This window comes from Aphelocoma coerulescens, chromosome 8, assembly GCF_041296385.1.
Source record: "Aphelocoma coerulescens isolate FSJ_1873_10779 chromosome 8, UR_Acoe_1.0, whole genome shotgun sequence".
NCBI classification, from domain to species: Eukaryota; Metazoa; Chordata; class Aves; order Passeriformes; family Corvidae; genus Aphelocoma; species Aphelocoma coerulescens.
Window position 1 is genome coordinate 13334607 of NC_091022.1, and position 20570 is coordinate 13355176.

General features: G+C 37.1%; 1 protein-coding gene across 4 annotated transcripts in view; it reads left to right on the plus strand.

Annotated features, from left to right (window-relative positions):
* COL11A1 (collagen type XI alpha 1 chain) overlaps window positions 1–20570 on the plus strand; it is a 132941-nt gene that overhangs the window by 61558 nt on the left and 50813 nt on the right. For all 4 annotated transcript variants that reach the window (XM_069023255.1, XM_069023256.1, XM_069023257.1 and 1 more), the window contains 14 exons: window positions 3074–3127; window positions 3240–3284; window positions 4598–4651; window positions 4740–4784; window positions 5217–5270; window positions 5736–5780; window positions 6929–6982; window positions 9038–9082; window positions 10671–10724; window positions 10805–10849; window positions 12756–12809; window positions 13740–13847; window positions 16486–16539; window positions 19619–19672. In XM_069023255.1, coding sequence (XP_068879356.1) covers window positions 3074–3127; window positions 3240–3284; window positions 4598–4651; window positions 4740–4784; window positions 5217–5270; window positions 5736–5780; window positions 6929–6982; window positions 9038–9082; window positions 10671–10724; window positions 10805–10849; window positions 12756–12809; window positions 13740–13847; window positions 16486–16539; window positions 19619–19672 — 765 coding nt within the window. The remainder of the gene's footprint in view (window positions 1–3073; window positions 3128–3239; window positions 3285–4597; window positions 4652–4739; window positions 4785–5216; window positions 5271–5735; window positions 5781–6928; window positions 6983–9037; window positions 9083–10670; window positions 10725–10804; window positions 10850–12755; window positions 12810–13739; window positions 13848–16485; window positions 16540–19618; window positions 19673–20570) is intronic.

The window sequence follows — 20570 nt, forward strand, 5'->3', positions numbered from 1 at the left end:
AATTTGTCTTAGTTCAGGAATTTGCCTGTTGGACTTCAAGTCATTGCTCTAAAGGAATGAGTAATAGGGAAAGGAAATTAGCAGGAAGTTTCTGTATCAGGAGCATGCCAAATTTTAACTTCCTTAGAAGCTTGCTAAAAAATGGATATGAATGTTTCAATTGCAAACTGAATTGTTTAGTGGGGGCTTATTCCAACAACTGCAGCTTAAAGAAAGGTCACACAGATAGCTTGGGTACGTTAGGAAAATTTTTAGTAATATTTAAAATTACTAAAGTACTTGTTCCTTTTGTCATACAAATCTATGGAATGAGACTTCACGTTTCCCTACAAAGTGCAGAAATAATCACAGCCAGGGATTTCTGCTTCATACTATACCCCTAATGTAGGTGCTAGCAACCTGCTGAATGTCCTTCCTTTACTGTTGTCCTGGTGAGTGCAATGCACCATAAAAGAAACAGTGAATGGAAATGTCAGCAAAAACAATTTCCATATTTGCTAAAGCTCAGTGACCAAGGACCTCACCCTCAGTGGGCAAGCACAGTTGAACTTCCTAGAAAAGCTCAACTGTCTTGGCTACTGGAGCCTAATGTAGTTCTTTTAAATAGCATCTAAGGATACTCTTTTGAGTTCTGTTTGCAACGGGGAAAGAACTTCTGCTGTCATAAAGAATTTTGTTACTCCTCTTTCATCATCCCTTTTAGGCAAAGAGTGTAAAGCAGTCAGTGCATCCCATAATGGAAGCCCAGCGTGCTCAGCAGGCCAACAGCAGAGGGGGCTCAGCATTAGGCACTTGCCACCTGCACTTGGAGGGCTGAGCAGAAATTTGGCCTGAGTCAGACAGTGTGTGTGTGCTTTCCAGCCTGGAATACTAGACTTGGCTGTGGCACCTTCCAAGTCATAAAGAAATAAATCTTTTTTTTTTTTCAAATATTCAATTTGTTTCATATTCCCCCCCACCCCAAAAAAAAAAGAAAAAAATTAACACACACCTCCTCTCCCTACCCCAAAAATCAGAAAAATAAGTTTGGGTTTAAATTTGCAAATTATTGATGAAAATAATGACTTATTTTTATAATTTCTTTCATCCCACTATTTAAAAATCACTACATTCTTGTGTTTCTGTGGAAATCTTCTGTAAAAAGTATGCACTATGGTCCTTGTGAAAGCAGCTCAGCTCAAAGACAGATAAAATGGTTACAGCTTTGGAGTCTTATATAGTGACAACATATAATGAAAATGTTCAGTTCTCTTTGGCTTGCAACAATAAACACCACAAGACATGTGAAATACTTCTGTTGAAGTTACATTTCAGCTGTAAAAGAATCAATGTTGAAAACCCATAACTTTAGAGTAGAAGTTTTAGGACTAGTTTTAGAATTAGTCATATTGGACATATGAGTTGCAAACTGAATGTCTCTCTTAGGTTATGTCTCTGTCAAACCCAAGTTGCAGACAGGAGTTACTGAATGAGATTCTCAGACTTCCAGTATAGAGCAGATCACATCACATGATGTCATATTTCTTTCAACCTCATTATCTGCGACTTTGAATTTTTCTTATTTAGATTTACTAGATGCACAACTCTTCTTCAGTATATAAGCAAGACAGTATATACTTTTAAAATAGGTCTAAGGAAAAAGAAATTCAGGCTTTAAGTGAGCACTTGAAGGGAAGAAATAGAGAACTGAAAAACTGAGAATGATGATAATGATAGGAAGTTTTGTTCTTACTGAATGGCAATACCAGGACACTGAATGCATACTCCTAATCTATATCTAAGTACCATGTGACTGCAATGAGAGAAAGGTAGCCCTTAAGGGGATGAATTATTTCAGTATTTGAAAGCCTAAGTCAGTCTTCACCTGGATATTGATTGGAAGCCAGAGGACAGACCATGCATCTCATGTCATCTTTCAGAAGTGTCATTTAGCACATAGAAAAACACATTCTCTACCTGCAGATAACATTGAATAGTTGCAGAACCTAGCAAAATACAGAAACTGCTATATTTATTCATCTTGAAGGTATTAAGAGAAGTTCATAAAATTTCACTTTCTCTTCCATGGTGGGGGAGGATAGAAAGGCAGTAGAATAAAATCCTAACATCCCTAGTGTTGGGGCATGTGGTCTGGGTATATGAGGGTTACCTAAAATTCCCTAGGAAAGTTTGGAAGTGTAAAGAGCAGAGCCACTGAACAGTGACTCCATATATCTCTACCAGAATCCACAGCAGTGGTCAGGCTCCTTGGAGGCACTGATAAAATTAAGGCAAACAGCATGAATACTTGGGTGTTGTCCAATGCCAGAAGGAAGTCACAGTCTCAAAGCCTGCTGCCCAGAAGGAGGTCAGTCAGTGGTGTTTGAGCTCTGTAGCACACTAGTTCCCTTCAGGAACTGGAAAAGAAAAATAAATCCTAAAAGTATGGTCCAGAATCTACTGCCGCTTTGCATATATAGACTTGAAAAGCCCCAGCCTCTGAGGGGAAGTGTGGAAGTCTGGCTGCCTTCCAAAGCCTCAGACAAACCAGTCCCTAGGCTGTCAGTAGCTGGTGCCAGGGTGCATGGTTCTGAAAGGTGGTTAGTAAATCTCTGTATATTCCTGGGCCCTGCAAGTGGTTTAACTTCTGCCCCACATACACGTCTTACTTTATTGGCAGGACTGTAGGGGAGAGAGAAGGTGGTGATGAGACAAAGGAAAATGTGGGTAACACTACCTTTTGTAGCAGTATCTTGCATATGTTCTGGGGCCAAAAATCACAGAATCAGAATCACAGAACATTCTGAATTGGAAGGGACTCACAAGGATCACCAAGTCCAGCTCTTGTTACAGAGTGAAATTGTACAAACACAAATTATTCATTATTTCAAAAATGCTCATCTGTTCTTATACTAAGGTAATGAAAGATTTTACTAGTACTATGACTTACAGATTTGTATCACTGTGTGGAGACATGTTTTGACACATCAAACTTCAGCTAACATATTTGTTTTCATTTCCCTTCCCATCCATTATTGTTTCCAGCAGCAGAAAGTTTCCAGCAGTTATTTTAATGACTTTCCTTATCCCACAGGGAGACCGTGGCCCACAGGGACCTCCTGGCTTACCTGGTGAAGATGGATCAAGAGTAAGTTGCTGTTCACACCGGAAAATCAAGAGTGAATCCTCATATAATGGGAATAAGGTCATGATAAATGTCTGGTTTTACTAAAACTTGTTTTCCTTTTGCACAAAAACAGGGAGAAGATGGGGAAGTTGGACCAAGAGGTCTCCCAGGTGAAGCTGTAAGCAATTCTTTCTTATTCTTCTGTTTCTGTTACAAACAAAAGTCACATTCAGATATTTTTCCATTCTATTGAACTGTTCTGAATTCCAGGTATAAAAATTATTTCATGTGTTTGTATATAGAGAATACTGTTTCTGGCTGAAAAGCAAACTAATGGACAGATTTTTTAGGGTTGAAACACCACTTACAGGATTAGAATTAAGTCAAGGATATATCCAGCTAAGTATATACAACTTCCAGAATAAACAAATGCTGTTTCTTATCCTATTGTGTAAAATCAGTCACTGCCGTCCTTGATACATCAGAATACAAACAAGCCCCTGTTGCTTTTACAGGGTTATCTAAACACCTACTTATTAGAAAATAAGGCCTGGGTTCTCCTCTTTTTTCACACTACTGTGCTTCATTGTGTATTTTACACTTGTTTCACATACAGAATTTCCACTCCTGTCAGTTGGAATTCTGCAGGTGCTGTCACTGCAGAACAGAATTCTGCATTGCAGGCAAGAAATCAAGCCTCAGAAAGGGGAATTTTACTCTAAATTTCTGATCTCACAAAGTACAAAGAAGTTGCTAGTCAGTGTCAGTGATTTGTGACTATATCATACATGAGGAGACTGGAGACTCAGTTCTGCCCACTTCAGCAGTATGACGTGAATGATGACACAATGATGAAAACTAGTATTAATTCACATAGTATAAAACCAAGAGATTATGTTATAGACCAAAATCTTTTTTATGAGAATAGCCATTGGTCTTTTGTGAAAGTTTTTCGGGATAAGAGGAAGAAATCTGATTTTTGTTTCCAGAATGTCTTGTATTTATTGTAATAAAATTACTAGCAATTTTTAATTACTTACTGGATCCTTACTGCAGATAAAAGCACTATTTTTCACTTAGAATAGCAGTATAGAGTACGACACACCATCATGTTTTCCAAAGACAGGAATATAAATATGTATGTTACTGTTCAGGTCAGACCTTCAGGCCAAGACACAGCTGAAATTTTAGCAGAAGATGCTGTGCCAATGTTCTGCACCAGGAAACATAAATAGCAATCTCCCTCCTTTCTCTGAAGTGACCATACAGAGGCGAAATCAAAGCTGCCCTTCCACTGACATCCTGTTCAGACATATAGCATCCTTGAGGAAAATGTGTTATCAGTGAATTTTTATCTTTCTTCCTAAACACCCATGCTGCCTTCCCTTCATCCTTCCTACTCCTTATTCCATTCCTTGTCCAGTCCTGCTCACAGGCATTTCTGTTCAGAAAAAATCATGCAGGTGTCAATAAGGGTTTCTTCTCTTACAGGGTCCACGGGGATTACTGGGCCCCAGAGGAACACCTGGGCCCCCTGGACAACCTGTACGTATGAGCTGTCCTGTGTTTGCAGTTTCCGAAAAAAAAAATGGAAATCCACTGAAAATTGCTCTTGTTATATTGTTTGTTGTAGGGCATTGCAGGTATTGATGGACCTTCAGGCCCAAAGGGAAACATGGTGAGTAAGTAAACTGGGAATTAGAAAGATTCTAAGAATGCTTTTCACATTCTCTCTTCCCTGCCACTATGTCATCTCTCCTATTTATTTAAACTATTCTGTCAAACTATTCAGATTCATTATGATTTTTTATGGAAAAGACAAGGCTTTTGTTACTTGGTTTTCAGCCAAAAGGCCTAACCATGCTTTCTCTCAGACTCCTTGAGCACCATGGACTCCAGTGCTTAGGTCCTAAGTGTGGGCTGTTATTCTCTATTAAAGAAAAGGTCATGATATTCATTAGCATGAAAAATTTCATACTGGAGAGAAAGTTGCTGGTAGACTTTAAAGAGGGAGGAACAAAGATGAGTTTGTACTCCTTTCAGTCCTGACAATGAAGATCTGTAGTGCAGAAATGCAAACCTAATGCCCTGCTATTTTTTTGCATGGTAGGGTCCTCAAGGGGAACCAGGACCTCCTGGTCAGCAAGGAATTCCAGGCCCACAAGTAAGTGTAAAATAACTCACAAGAAATACGATGTAATGTGCAGCAAATGTTTAATAAATGGAAACTACTAAAAGGTTAGCTTTTCATGTGCAGAACCGATAAAGCTTCAAGGATTTTATAAATAATGCTGCAAATGTGCCGAGGGCAGTGGGAGCAGAGTTTTCAAGTAAGTTTTAAGAGGGATTTTTCATTCAGGAGAAAAATGACTCATTCAGTGTTCCTGGAATGCAGCAGGAATGACCACACCTGGAGGAGGGTTCTGAATAGGATCTTGTTACAGACCCACTGCCAGAATAGTGGCTTGTGCAAAAGGCTCACACAAAACTCCTGATCTAGCTTGTAAGGGGGAAAAAAAAGCCACTTATATTTGCCAGTGTGTTTAAACAGATTAATGAGGGACCTGTAGTAGGGTGAATGTATGTATATTGTTCTCCCTGGTTTCTCACACTAGTTTCTTTCTAACAGGGGCTTCCTGGTCCTCAAGGTCCTATTGGGCCTCCTGGTGAAAAAGTAAGATACAGCATTATTTTGTTATTTCACAGTCAGTTCTGTGCAACAACCTTGTTTATGAGCTCGAGGGCTTTGCTATATTTTATGGAATGGTAACCTAAATTTAAATATTAGATCTTCCTGAAATCATCAAGTAAATGAATAACCAATGAATAACCAATGGCTTTCCTCTCATATACACTTTTTCACAAGCATAATTTCCTCCTTTTATTTTGCATTAATTTTCTGTTATTAGCTTCAGAATCCCATCTACAACATGAAACTGTGTACTTGCATGTTACTTAATTTCACAGCAAGCTGCAAAAATTATTTTTTATTAATCCATTTTTTATACCAAAGTTTTACCTATTCAAGTCTGATTCTATTCTTTTCTCAAGGATTATATGATGATGCAACTGTGCAGTGTAACTGGCATACTGTACTGTAGTGTCCTTTGGTGGCTTTTTCTACATCTGTTTGCATGTGTTCTTGTGGCTTGAAACACGTCTTCTATTCATTTAAAAAATGTCACTATTGAATTTTATGCTAGTTTTACTTTTCTCCTCTTTTTGCTGAATTCCTGCTCAATTCATTCTTTGATTTTTTTCCTCTTCACTGTTTACTATATTATTTTGGAGAAATTAATACTTTTTACCTGACAGTGTACTTAAGTATTTTTCTAGCAAAATGGGCAAGTTCCACAATATCTGCATTTCCTAGGCTTTCACAAAGGCATACCATGCCTTTCAGCTATGAGCACTGAAGTTCTGTACCCTGCACTCTTTGCCTCTTGAACTTGTTGATAATTTTCATTGGTAAATCCTTTTATTCCCAAAATTCTAAAAAATACTTTATTTTGTACACTGGAGAACTCTTTCCCACTTTGTGTTATGTGTGTGTTCATAGTGTAATTCCTGAAGCCTGTTCTCAGGCAAGCATCTCATTGAAAATATTGGTCATTTTTGCAGGCTAAAAATTGTAAGAACTGACCTTGCACTTATATATGGTATGAAAGTGTCATTCTGGCTTTAGTTTTATTTTTGGTTTATCCCTGATATCTATATCAAGGGATTTAGGTATGAATGCACCTTATATCCTTAGCTCTTAGGGTCACATGTGTTGGATATGTTTGCTATTGTTTTTAAGATGTGTGTCTGTTCTGTGTTTAGGGACCACAAGGCAAGCCTGGCCTGCCTGGCCTTCCTGGTTCTGATGGGCCTCCTGTAAGTAAATAAATACGTAATCCTTTGAATGTTTAACTACTTTTACCAAGGGATAAATACTTCTGGATACCTGTGTTACAAAAACAAAATGGAGGGGAAAAGCAGTGGTAGTCCTAGATGGCAACAGCATTATAAAACCCATGTAAAACCCCTATATCATTTGAGCTGTTAAAACTAGGAGAATTACATTTTTGAAGCAGCTGCTCAAAACATCTGTTGGCTTTTAAAATGTGGTCGCAGATGATGAAATGCATCTGCAACATCTTCAGGGATACGTAAATAATCTACTAACACACAAAGGGTCAGATACTGTTCCACTGTACGCTGCCATGTCAGTCGGGCAGGGCAAATCACCTGTAAAAATGTTCACCACTTGTTCTCTGAGGAAACATGGAATAGACTACATCTTTCTCAGCTTCCTGGCCTAAGGTGCATATTATGTGTTTGGGATGCTTCTTGCATTGTCTAGACTGGGACACATCTAAGCCACACTTTGTGATTGCCAAGGAATTCAGCTTCACTCTGAGGATGCATTCATCACTCGTGCACAAGGGTGTAACCACCTGAGCAGCATAGTTTAGGCATTCAGCTTAATGGAATCATTGGCCATCATGGCATGCCCATCCACTTGTTTTCTTGCAGCAAAAATACCATTTTTTAATAGCACTAAGAGCCATTAGACAATGTTACTTCTGAGACCTTGGCAATCCTCCCCATGCAATTGCCCTTTACAATTTTTCTTTTAGGTGAAATCTGCATTTCTTAAACATGACTTTCAGCAAGGTTTAACAAGGCCACTACAAATACATTGCAAATACAGAACTGCTCCCAGGGCTCTCAAAGCCTACCCTTTTACCTGCCAAAGTACCATTTTAATGGAGAATGTTAAGTGTGCAATGATACTCCAGCTGAGTGTCTGTATCTTGAATCATTGTCTAAACAATGCTTCCCCTTATCCTTTCCTGTATACTGCAAATAATGTTAATTTCCAAACACAAGCATTATTTATCATCTGCATCCTATTAAACCTTAAAAGGAGGGGGAAAATGCTGTAAGAGATAATCAGGTCTGTACCTGATACACACCCCTGCTGTGGTGGGTTGATCCCAGGAAGCAGCCAAGCACCCACCTACTCACTGGCTGACTCATCCCACAGTAGGGTAGGGGAGAGAATCACAAGGTCAAAAGCAGGAAAACTCCTAGGTTGAGGTAACAACAGCTTAATAAGTGGAACAAAACTATGCACACAAGCAAAGTAAAATAAGGGATTCATTCACTACTTCCATCTGCAGGCAGATGGCCAGACACTTGCTGGGAAGTAGGTTATGAATGTCCTCCTTCCTCCTCCTTTCCCTGAGCTTTTATTACTGAGTATGACATCATATGGTATGGAATATTCTCCTGGTCAATTTGGAACAGTGTCCCAGCTCTGTCCCCTCACAGCTCCTTGTCCTCCCTCAGCCTAGTCACAATTATCTGTTAATCTTTAGTTTCATTAAATTGCCTTTAAATTTTGCAACATTTTAGAGTGAAACAATGGATTGGCTAATGTTTTGAGTGCTCTGGTATTAACGTCAGTGATACAGAGCAAATTTGTTTTGTTTAAAAAGCAAGTCACCATTTAGAACAAAGACATAGAACGTTGAAAGTAAATCAGCCTTCTATTGAATCTTTGGATAAATTCTGTAATTTTAAAAATATTTTTAGGAATGTCTTCATGCTAAAATATAAATCACCCCTGTTTCAAAATCAAAGTTGAGAGTCTCTTGCATTAAAAGCCTCCTGCTGCTGAAATATTAACTAAACAGAAGGAGGGGTCAGCATATTCCTGAAAATATTAACATGAATGTAACTATTGTCCAGCTTTTCCTTTGTTATGTAAATTAAATTGGTATTGAAAGCAAAGCCTTTCTTCAAAATTGTGTCTGTTCTAATACAGAAGAAATGTGATTAATGACCTGAAATTCAAATGTTTAAATAATTGTGTTTTTATAATAAAATGTCACTCCTTAAAAATTATTACTTTTCAAATCAGATACATTTCTCTTAAATCAGGGTCATCCTGGCAAAGAGGGTCAGTCTGGAGATAAAGGTGCATTGGTGAGTTTTCAAACTTTTCCATTTATTTACATAGATTATAAGAAAACTTTTGGTAGTTTTTCATCTTTATGACATATTTGCTGCTACAGGAACTATTTAAGAAGATAATAGAAAACCTGTGACACATTCAAAGCATCTTTTCCCAGACAAACATGTATATTCAAAATATTAGAGACTGTCAATAATACAAAGATTACTCTTTTAAATTAAACTTCATCTTGAAGTTGGCAGAGTGGCAATGAAAAGTTGCATACATTTAATAATAATAACTTGCAGATACTCTGAGGCTTCAATTCTATTGTATGGAGTACCCACAAAAATTCTTTGGAACCTGCTTTTTTGAAGGTATAAAAATGCATGCAGAGACCGTGCATTTTTTGGGTCATCTTCAACTCAATGTCAGTGTAAAGTATTTTTTTTACCTTACAAAGCCCTGGAGGGCCTTGGGGGGGCTCCTTAAAGTGTTCTGCTTATTCAGTATTGACCCTTATTTATCCAGACTAGCACCCTTTATAGCACCTGAATTCAGTTTCAGTTTTCAGGGGCAATACTAAAAGGTATTCTGGATGACAGGATGAGTGAGTTAATAGGACATTTCAGAAAGTACAGCACCACTGACATCAGCATACTATATTTGTCAAAAGTGTTATTATCTGTAAAAACTTGTAAATTTTATTCTGATTTCTTAAGAAAATAAAGCTTAGACACAGCATTTATGTTTTAAAAGTCCAGGCATGTGGCCATATATCAGTTTGTTCTTACGTCTTTTGAATTTACTGATCAATTTCAGCCAAATTTGATAGAAAGTTCAGTTTCTCAGAGATGTTAACACTCCAGAGGTTTTGTGAAAAGACACATTGGAGACAGGAAAAAGACCCTATCAATGTCCCCACTAGTAAAAGATTTTGTTATCTGTCCATCTCAGACATCAGAGAATCACCAGAGCAGCTCAGCCTCAGACAGAGGTATCATGTTTCCAGGCTTCCTTGCTTCCACCCTTCACAGAACTCAGTTTCTTTAGGCCCTAACATCAGATTCCATAGTATCCAAGTTGAGCATCTTTAAAATACTCAGCAATATGTAACCAAAAGAATCCAGGCACCAGTCAGTATTGATAGCACCATGAGCCTTTTAGCTTCCAGGCTTGGGATGTCTTTTTTGGGTTTTTTTTTAAGACCATGATTTTTATTATTTGCATTATTTTGGTCTCTATTTTTGATGTGTGTCATCATCATAATCAGCATATAAATTTTCTCCACTAACATAACACTGGCTTCTAATTGGCATATTTATGTTTGTTTCTGATTGTTTGTTTCTTTTTACAATTACCATTGTTTCAGATAATTTATATTATGGATAGATGCTTCCCAAATATACAAGTTAGATCCAAGTTCACAATTCTATTAATAGTTTATAGTGACATTGAATGGTGCTTTGTAATGCCTTAACTTTTCTTAGTGGCAGGCAGCCCAGTGTTATTTTGCTGTCTCATACATTATAGTGGAAGAATAAGGATTAGATTCTGAAGAGAACTGCTTGCTCACCAAAAACTGTACAAACAAAGGTTCTTTGCTTCAATACATTTTAGGGGCCTCCAGGTCCTCAGGGTCCAATTGGATATCCAGGTCCTCGTGGTGTAAAGGTAAGATTTAGTTATTAGATTCCTTCTCTCACCCCTTTTGAATGTATGCATGTGGGTAATTCTTTATATTCTTCCTTTAGGGTGCTGATGGTGTACGTGGACTCAAGGGATCCAAAGGTGAAAAGGTAAATATGACTGCAGTTAATTCTTTTCCCTTTTTACACTGCAACATCTTCTGTCTCCTTCGCTGCAGTGTGCTTTATCTCACAGCAGTGAGTTTATTTTTGCCTTTCCCTGAGGACATACCAAGTCCAGTTCCTAAATCAGTGACCTCTATTACCGAGTCCCTTTCGGCTCTGTGGCTCACACGCATGAACGCACAGACGCAGGGATGGCTTCAGTAATACTGAGCCGAGGGCAAGGAGCTGAGAAGGGTCCTTGTGTAGAGTTCCACAGAAAGCAGTTCATTGCTACAACTTGTGAAGGGTTCTAGAGGCAAATGACCCCGAGCACATGACAGCTCAGGCTTAAGTACAAGGGTGTGGCTAACACCGGGAGCCAACCGGGGAAGCAGAACCGGTTACCATTACCATAACCTAACAAGGCAGCTTGGGAGAGGCTCCTTTCCCTCACCATAACCGTGTGGCACCAGAGACTGTTTTACCAAGAGCTCTCTCTGTGCCTTGTACCACAGGGCAATCGGCCACCACAGACCTCCATGGTTACTTACACTGGTACAAAGTGAATATAAAACCTACAGTTATTAGAATGGTTTTCAATCTCTTTTGCACCAGTTTAAGTAACTTCTCTCTAAAGTGGCCTTAAGTAGAGAATTAGACATCCCCTCCGTTGTGAGAGGTTATTGAGGAGCTTGTGCATCGGAGAGATTTGTGGTGCCAATACTTTTTGTTTTTTATCTGTTTTGACAGAGCCATAAGATAGATTTGTATTTTTTATATACATTGTACAATGGTTTTCTAGGCTCAAGCCCAGGTCTTTGGCTTTGCCGAAGTGATGGACAGCCCCAGTCAGATCCATATATATGAATGTGAAGAAAGCTCTTATTTCCCCTGATACTATTAATTCTGTGTGTAGAGCTCTTACTAGAGCAAACACCAACCACTGCGATCTGTGCTGACTCCTGATGGTCTGCGGTGGCTGAAACTGCAGCCAGGGTTGGTTTAAATTCACACTTCCTTCAGCACTCAAAACAAGAGACACACAGACACCGTCAGTCATACCTCCTGACCACACAGGCAAATTCACTCTTGTGGCTCTGCTGGCTAAGGTAGATATATAGAGAGATAAATATAGGTATATAGATATATAGATATTTATAGATATTTCTAAAGCAGAAGACTCAGTCTTGCCAAAAAGCCTTGATTCAGAACTTGGCTCAGATGCCAAGAGCTGCTATACATTTTCAAGCGTTCCCAAACCACAGTTTGTCTAGTCTGCATGCTCATTTTAAGCTGAAAAGGAGTGTGTTTAACAGCCATGGAGACTGGACAGTTCAAAAACCCAGCTTTTTCTTGTGCCTTATTGGATGATAAATATCTTGCTTGGACAAAATACAGGACTTGTATATAAATACATTTAATATATGTATGTATATATATCTGTGTATATCAATGAATACTGATTAGCACAATGTCCACAACACTTCTGTCATCCTAAAGCAGATCTCAAAGTTGCAGTAAGACAGTGAATTCTACTGAATACCTTCAAAGGTCACACAAAGATGTTTCATAGTTTGTTCTCTTAGTGCTTTAACGGAGTGTTCACAGGCCTTTTTTTGCTGAAACTATTCAGCTGCCATTACATGGGGGGAAGCACTGCAAGAGAACAAAATAAATAAACTTATCATTTAGGAAAGGCTCCATAGATCTGGAATGGTCCATTTGGTGTAGCACACTGGTATATTTTCTATAAAGCACTAGTAGCCAGGTTAGATTTTCTGGTGTCTGAAGTTCCCACTTTATCTATGCAGGTTATTTTAATCTGTAGTGAACCTATTTTCTTATCCTTTTTGCAGGAAGAAAAAAGTTCCTCTATATTAATAAGTCTTTATATGCATTCTGCCTTTTTTAGGGTGAAGATGGTTTTCCAGGATTTAAAGGTGACATGGGGCTTAAAGGTGACCGGGTAAGCATTTATTCATGGCCCATATGTTCTTAAAAGTTTGAATGTTATTTTGAAATGATCACTGAAGTGAACAAATATATTTAAGCCAAAAATAAAATAAAGGCTGGTATTTTTAATTATTTCTATTCCCAGTGCATACACAAATCTGAGCCAGAGATATGGTTCTTGTGAATCAACAGTGGCACAGTTACAAAGAAGAAGAATATGTCAGTCTTGAATATCCTTTTCACTGAGCTTCTTCCTAGGGAATCTCCTTTTCCAGATTCTAAGATCTCCAGTATTTGCCTGAGGAAATGTTATGTATCTAGGATAAAGATGTTTCCATACCAACCCAGCATCTTGCAAATCTCTGCCAAAACGTTGTTTATTTAGCCCAATGGGCAATTACTTCCTTTCATAGGAAGTGTTGTGGAGGTTGTGAAAAAGTTTCTCACAGGAGGCTCCTGGCCTGTATCTGTTGTCTGTATACATAAATAACTGTGAAGATGGTATCCACATAAGTACTTAGATAAAGACAATTTTCTTTCTGTGGACTTCCAGGGTGCCTTCTCAAAAATTTAGGAGAGGGAAAACAAGAATATGGTTTCCAAATGCAGCTGTCTTCAAGCAAGAAAACTAGCCTCTAACTCTCTGAAAGTAACATTCAGTGCCTAATTTATTTATATTTACATTTATATAACGAACATTAGTAGTGGTATTTTCTTACTAGGAAATTGGACAGGGCTTACTGGTTTATTTGGAGATGTCCCTGTGCACTGCAGGAAGCCTGGATGACCTTTAAATGTTCCTTCTAACCCAAACTATTCTATGATTCTGTTCTCTATTTAGATTTGCTGAAAACTTATTTTCAAGTAATTGTAGTTAATCTTTCCAGTTTCCAATATCTGCATGAAGGCAATTGTTCCATATTTACAAGGTGATGTATTTTAGGGAGAAATTGGTCAGCCAGGTCCACGAGGAGAAGATGGCCCAGAAGGTCCAAAAGGTCGAGCGGGTCCATCTGGGGATCCAGGTGCTGCTGGTCCAGCTGGGGAAAAGGTCAGTAGCCAGAAATCAATATAAACATGTCATTGCCTCACAGCATAGATGGAACCCATAATCTCCACCACTAAAAACATATCTGCAAAATCTTTAGCTACTTAACAGTAGTTTTTGTGACACTACTGCAGCAGACCACTGGAGTTCCCACTTGATCAAGGATTGGGAATCCTTATCTTGTAAGTATAAAAAGAGGCATTGTAGTACTTCACCAGTACATAAGGTAAGAACTGCATTCTTATCCCAAATTACACACAGTGCATGCCAGCTGTGGAAAACACAATGCAAAGAAAATAGTTGGGCACAAAGGAGGGTAAAGGTGCTGCTGAAGAGTGAATTAATATTGAGTCATATTACAACAAATTGTGACATGGAAATTGTTTTAAATGGAAAACATTTCCTGAATAAAAATCCACAAGAGGGTTGGCAAAAGGGAAAGGGGTTGTTAAAAGGGAGGACTGAAAGAAGGATAGTGAAAAAAGAGAGATCAAGCACAAAGTACAAACCTCTGTAGAATCTTGGTTTCAACAAAAAAGTTTGGTATAAAGAATGGAAAGGAGGCTGAAAAATGTGTGTGTGGATACTGTATTTCACTGTGTGGCAGAATCAGAAAGGAAAGATGATTTCAGCAGTGGTAATGTCAGTAACTGGAGAAGTATGATAATATAAAATAAAAATGATGGTTTAAAAACGTATGTGCTAATATCACTAAAGTGAGAAGATGCTGATAAAAATATTTACCTTTAAATTTTTTGGTGAACTATAGCTTCAATTCTAGTTCTGTCTTGAAAAAAATAGGACAGAGGGTACATAAACCAGATCGAAACAAACCAAACATTTTTTTTTTATAGTTAGTATTTTTTAAATGCAAATATGAGTTATTTTTAGTTCTTCTTATTCAAATTACTCACTATGAATATAGGTTTTCAAGCATTTCTTCTTCACTGTGACATATTTGGAACTCTCACAGTATCACAAGTCCAGAATCTGAAGCCTTAATTGTCAGAAGATATTTGAAAAAAATTGTTGGTGTTGATAACAGTATTGGAATTTTTTGGCTTTGGAGTTTTAGACCCTCAGTTTTCCCTTTTCTACAAATATTTACAGCTATTCTTGCCCACTGGAAGGGTCACATATTTTCTGTGGATATTCTATGGATACAGAATGGCATAGGTCACAGAGGAATTCTTTGGTGTTGGTCCTGTGATATTTATTTTAGTGTAAAAACTGGAATAGTCACTGTGAACTTTTAGATCTTCCCACAATATTTGTAAAGTCTGTAAGAGCAGATATAAATGTCTTGTTCCCTTGTCATTCCTATGTTGCATTTAATGCAAAGGTACTAGTCTTGTAAAGAAAGTAATAAAATTACTGCAGTAGTCTCTTATTCTCTATGTTCATCTGATTCCATGATAAGAAAACTCTATTTCCCAAGTAGGTCTAAATGGATTTGCTTAGTTAATGAAATCTCAAGTAGGGTGCCAAAAAAATGTAGACCATATCTGAAAAGAACTTATAATAAAAAAAAAAACAAGTCTGTATTCACACACAACCCAGGCAACTGGGCTTGCTTAGTTGTAAAATCAGGGACAAAACTTTCACTGAATTTGGCAAGAGTTTGATGTGCTGTCATGCTGCAAAATATTTAAATCATTGCAATGCATGTAGCTTGTTTCAGGGTGGCACATAGCAGGCAGCGTTATACCTGGTTTCATAAATGTAAAAATTGTTCTTCAATAATGTCTCACCAGACACCTGCACTTACATGAATAGGAAAATACACAACATATTTGTTTATGTGCTGTATTTTTTACCAACAGACATTTTGGGGAAAATTTCCTTCCCCACACAAGTCTCTCCTTCCTGTTTTATCTTATCTATGGTTACTGCAGAGTATCATATGATACTTTATAGTCATCTTTTCCATTGAGAGCTTCTCCAAAGCTTGATATTCTAGAACACAGAGAAATTCTTCCCCAGAGTTCCCATCTTTCAAAGTCTGGAACTGCTTTCCCTTGCCTTTGAAAGTGGCAAGCCATCACTCATCCTCTAGAGGTCTAAAGAGACCAACTCAAATGAGTAGGGTACTGTATTTCATTTCTGGGAATGGTTGATGTCAGTGCTGATCAGTCTTTTCTGAACACAGCAAGTTGTTAATGTTTGTTGACAAATCCATTGTCAGCAAGCAATCAGTGGGGTGTAATTTATCGTAGCCTTGGTTTAGAACTATGCAAGAAAAAAATTGATTCTTCAAATTCCTATTCATGAAAAGTCAGCCATAACATGGTATAAATTAAAAATAATTTCTTCTCACTTAAACCTATTAACACCCTGATTTCCTAGAGAATATTAGTTGCTTAATGATCTCAACCACATAGCACTGCACCGCACATCATGGGAGAAAAAAACCTTTGAGGTATTGGTTTCTCTGGATTCATTCACTGGAGTGGGATTTTTATTTAAGTTTGGGGCACTAAGCCCACTGGTGATTAATTATAAAAATGAGAAATTTATTTAATTTAATATTATATTCCATGGAGTATCATCACTCTATGTTGTGGAAAAATTGTTTTGTATAGAAGCTTGCTGAACCACTAAGGAAGATACAGTAAAATTTACCACTGCCTTCTCATTGCAGGGAAAGCTTGGTGTACCTGGATTGCCAGGATATCCAGGAAGACAAGGTCCAAAGGTGAGCTGTAAATGAGCTGTATACTGAGTGTTTTGTTACTGGTCACAGTGGGAGTTATTTCGTTTCTGTGTTTGGGGAAGTACGGTGTGAACATCAAAGAAAGGGCCATTTTTCTCCTTTTCTTTCTTGACAATCATATCCTGAAGTAAAACCCTTAATAATGTGGGATTCCCTATGTCAGGCTCTTTATGGAGCACTATCTTTCCTCTTAATATTCTACCCTTTAGCATGTTCTTGTGAGTTGTATTGTGCCAGCATCAGACTGGCATGCACTAAACAATTGGAAAAGGAAGGAATTGCTGATATGCTTGAAAGAGAATAGGCACTAAATTGGCCACTAAACTGGCCACTACATGGGTGCTGATAGTGATGGGAATTTTCAGTGTGGTACAAGGCTTCTATTTGTGTCATTACTGCTTCTTCCATGGAATAAACCATATTTCTTTAAAACATACTTTACAATTTTCCTCATGTTTTTCTTTAGTTTTTTTAAGACAAACATGACAAAACACAATCCTTAGTTAATTTATGTGCCTTATCTATCCTTCAGCCATCTTATATATTTGAATTGCAATAGAAAACCACACAGGAGGCTTCTGATTTATGAAATTTTTATGAAACATGCTTCTACTAAGTTCATCCTAACACATCTTTAGGAAATGGGCATGCTAAATTAATTGTAAGATCTCTTTTATGAGAGTAGAAAGAGAAAAAATGGAATAAAAGCATAGTTCTACAGACATTTCACTGTGTAGAGGAGACCATTAGGGAGACATTATAGCTCCAGACCCTCTCAAAGAAGACCCATCTAGGTAAACATCACAAGTAAAAAAATCCCTTACCCCTTCTACATATCTGAACAATCAACCTGCAGTAAAACCCTCAATTCTGCTCTACTTTGGATCTATTTTTATTTCCAAATTTGAAATTAGGGGGGGTTTTGGATGAAATAAAACTTCCTGACTGTCAAAACAAAGTGTTTTTCTGATTCTGCCCTATACTGTGACCCTTTTCTGTCAAGTGAATGGACTATCTGAAGAATGCTTATTCACTGAACACTGCATTAGTGAAAAATACTGAAACTATCTATGGAAAGTATTCATGAAAACTATCCACCTTGAAAGACACAGGGGTTTTTGCTTCAGTTTCTTAACTCAAAATGTCTGAGATTTCAGTCTCTTTGTTCTCCTTTAGAATTATCTTTTGAAAAATCTAGGATAAAAGAGTTTTACATTATTCACTTCAAAGAACAAAAATGATGAAACATTTCAAATAAAAGTTGATTGATTCTTTTTTCAACAAAGACTTGATCAATAATTTCCTTGCACTACATTTTTATCACATTAAAATTGAAAATAGTTCTCAAGCTGCGTTCACTGTTTACTCTTCTAATTTGTTGCTTAAATTTCCAGGAAAGACTAATGACAGCTACAATACATAACTCACTAGAGACTTCTTTGGAAACTGAGTCACAGACCAGCTCAAATTAACATAAGGGAGTGAGAAAAAAAAGCAGCAAAAAATATATTAGCTATGTAAAGCAAAGGAAATCTTGTCCCAGTATAGTCGAGAAAGTTGACATCATTCTTTTTGTTGATACTTACTTGCTTTTCATTAATTTTTTTTTCTAAGAATTGGTCTTAGAGTAGTGCCATTAGCTGATAATTTTCATTATGTTTTTTTTTTTTCTGCAATCAAGTCCCTCTTGATTAGCACAGTTGCAAAAACTACTCTACATGTAAGATATTTACAACCAAGTCATGACTATTAGTGCCCCATCATTTGATCTGGTTTTTTTTTTCCAGTCTTTTAAATTTAAAGAACATGATTGGGCTTCACAGACTAGAAGTTTCAGTTTTATTCTTACATAAAGTTATAACTAATGAAGAATTAAGAAGTAAGAAAGAAATCGAAAGGAAAAGGAATATAAAAGAAAAGGGAAGGAAGAAAAATATTTCTTTTCTCCCACCAGTCAATATCAGTTAGGGTTTTATTAGAACTTGTGTTAGTGAAGTTGTACTGCCCCTAAGTCTTTTATGGATAATTGGAATGATTATGTAAAACAAGATTCATTAGAGGAAAAACAGGAGTAAGGACAGGAGAAGAAAAAAAAAAGGAAAAAAATTACTAACATTTCAAAGAAGAGCACCAAGAAATTATATTTAAGCTTTTTGTTATATGCATTTTATTTGCCACTAAAATGCTAATAGCAAGCTGCACAGCCATAGGTGCATTATGACAGCAGGGAGTCTGGCTAGTAAATTTTAGTGGCTGACCAAACCAAACACTCTCTTCATTTTCATTCCCAGACATTTAAAAGTATATTTTACCATATCTATCACCTCTTTGATCCCAAGTTCCTTATGAAAAATTAACACCTCCTTGGCAGGTAAAAAGTTTGCTCTCCCACCAAACCTGTATGGCAGAAGCAAAGAAGAAAATAGTACTGCTTCCTTTAGACTGAGCAATCAGCAGAAGGAAAGGGGAGGAAAAAAGGAGGAGGAGTAGAGCTGGGAGAAGTTTCAAATAAGTTTCAGATAATCTCATAAATTCTGCTTATGTATGAGTCACATGGATCAGTTAAATGAAACTGTCCAGTGCTTGGTTTACAGTGAATAAAGAACTTGAAGTGATTAATTTACAGCTCAGTAAAGTGAATAGAGGATGTGGCAAAACCTTACCGCTTTTTGGAATTATTTTTTAAAATAATTATTTTACTGTGAGGCAACAAGGCCTTTTTTGTTTGACTTCATTATGATACAGTTATTTCTAGTGGGCTGTTACTAATCCAACTTTCCTACTTTTAAAAAAGGTGCAGATTTAATGAATATTTTATTGTCTAATAAGATGACAAGTAATGTCCATTCTATACATTGATTTTTTTTTAATGCTTTCTGGACTTGAAGCATTATGGTAAGTTTATTTACAGATTTCTTAAGTTTATGTACAGCTGTCACACTTGCAAGTTTGATATGTACAATGTACATGGCTTTGGAGTTGTGCTTTATGTGTCAAATGTTGGCTCTACCATTGTTTTGCTATTGATACCCTCTGACATTTGCATTGATTTCTTACATAGGGCTCAACTGGTTTCCCAGGATTTCCAGGTGCCAATGGAGAGAAAGGTGCAAGGGTATGATAATTCATTCTTGCATAACACTTAATTAACTTTTAAAATTCAGCACTGGGGGAAGTCACTGAAACCTAAGGATCCAAGTTACTATCTAAAGAGCTATAAAAACAGGCTTTTCACATTCAAGATGGACCTCTATCTTTTTGTAAAACAGGAGACACTGCAGGGCTATTTACCATTCTTTAAGGTATTAGTCTAAATATACAAGAACTTGGACACTTTCTTGCTGCACATACTGCCATAATTATATAATTGAAAAAAGAGAAAAAAAAATCACCTTTGCTGAAGGGTTTGGGGGGTTTTTTTGGACAATATAGCTGAGTGAGTTGGCAAGAACTATTTTCCTGTATCCCATTAATTCTGCTACCATGCAATTTACCCTCAAGGAAATACAACTTGTATTTCATAAATATTCTGGCTTGACACAAGGGGGTTTTTTTTAGGCTTAGCTTCAAAAACGCAAAATATACCAGGCAAGATGAAGAACATGTGCTGTTACATATATTACAAAAATGTAAAACTACATCTTTTGTGGCTTTGTTTGCTTGAACAAGGTGAGGAAAAATGTTTTATGCATGTTCTTCAAACTACAACAATTAAAAATAGATTAGAAAGAAGGTCACTGTGCTGTTGTCTCTAAAGCTTAATTGAACATAGGATATGTTAGAAAAATGGTGAAATTAAGAGATTAGTCATAATTCACAGCTGATAGCAACATAAAGTCAAGCAGGTAACATCTATTACTAAAAGCAGAAATTCATTATTTTAAGATGAAATACATGAAATCCAATAACATTTGCATTACTTATGTATGGTTTAAATTGTTCTTGTATTATTTTAGCTAAGATAAGGATATGTTGTTATGTACAGGCACAAGCAAACAAAGAAATGCTCAGTT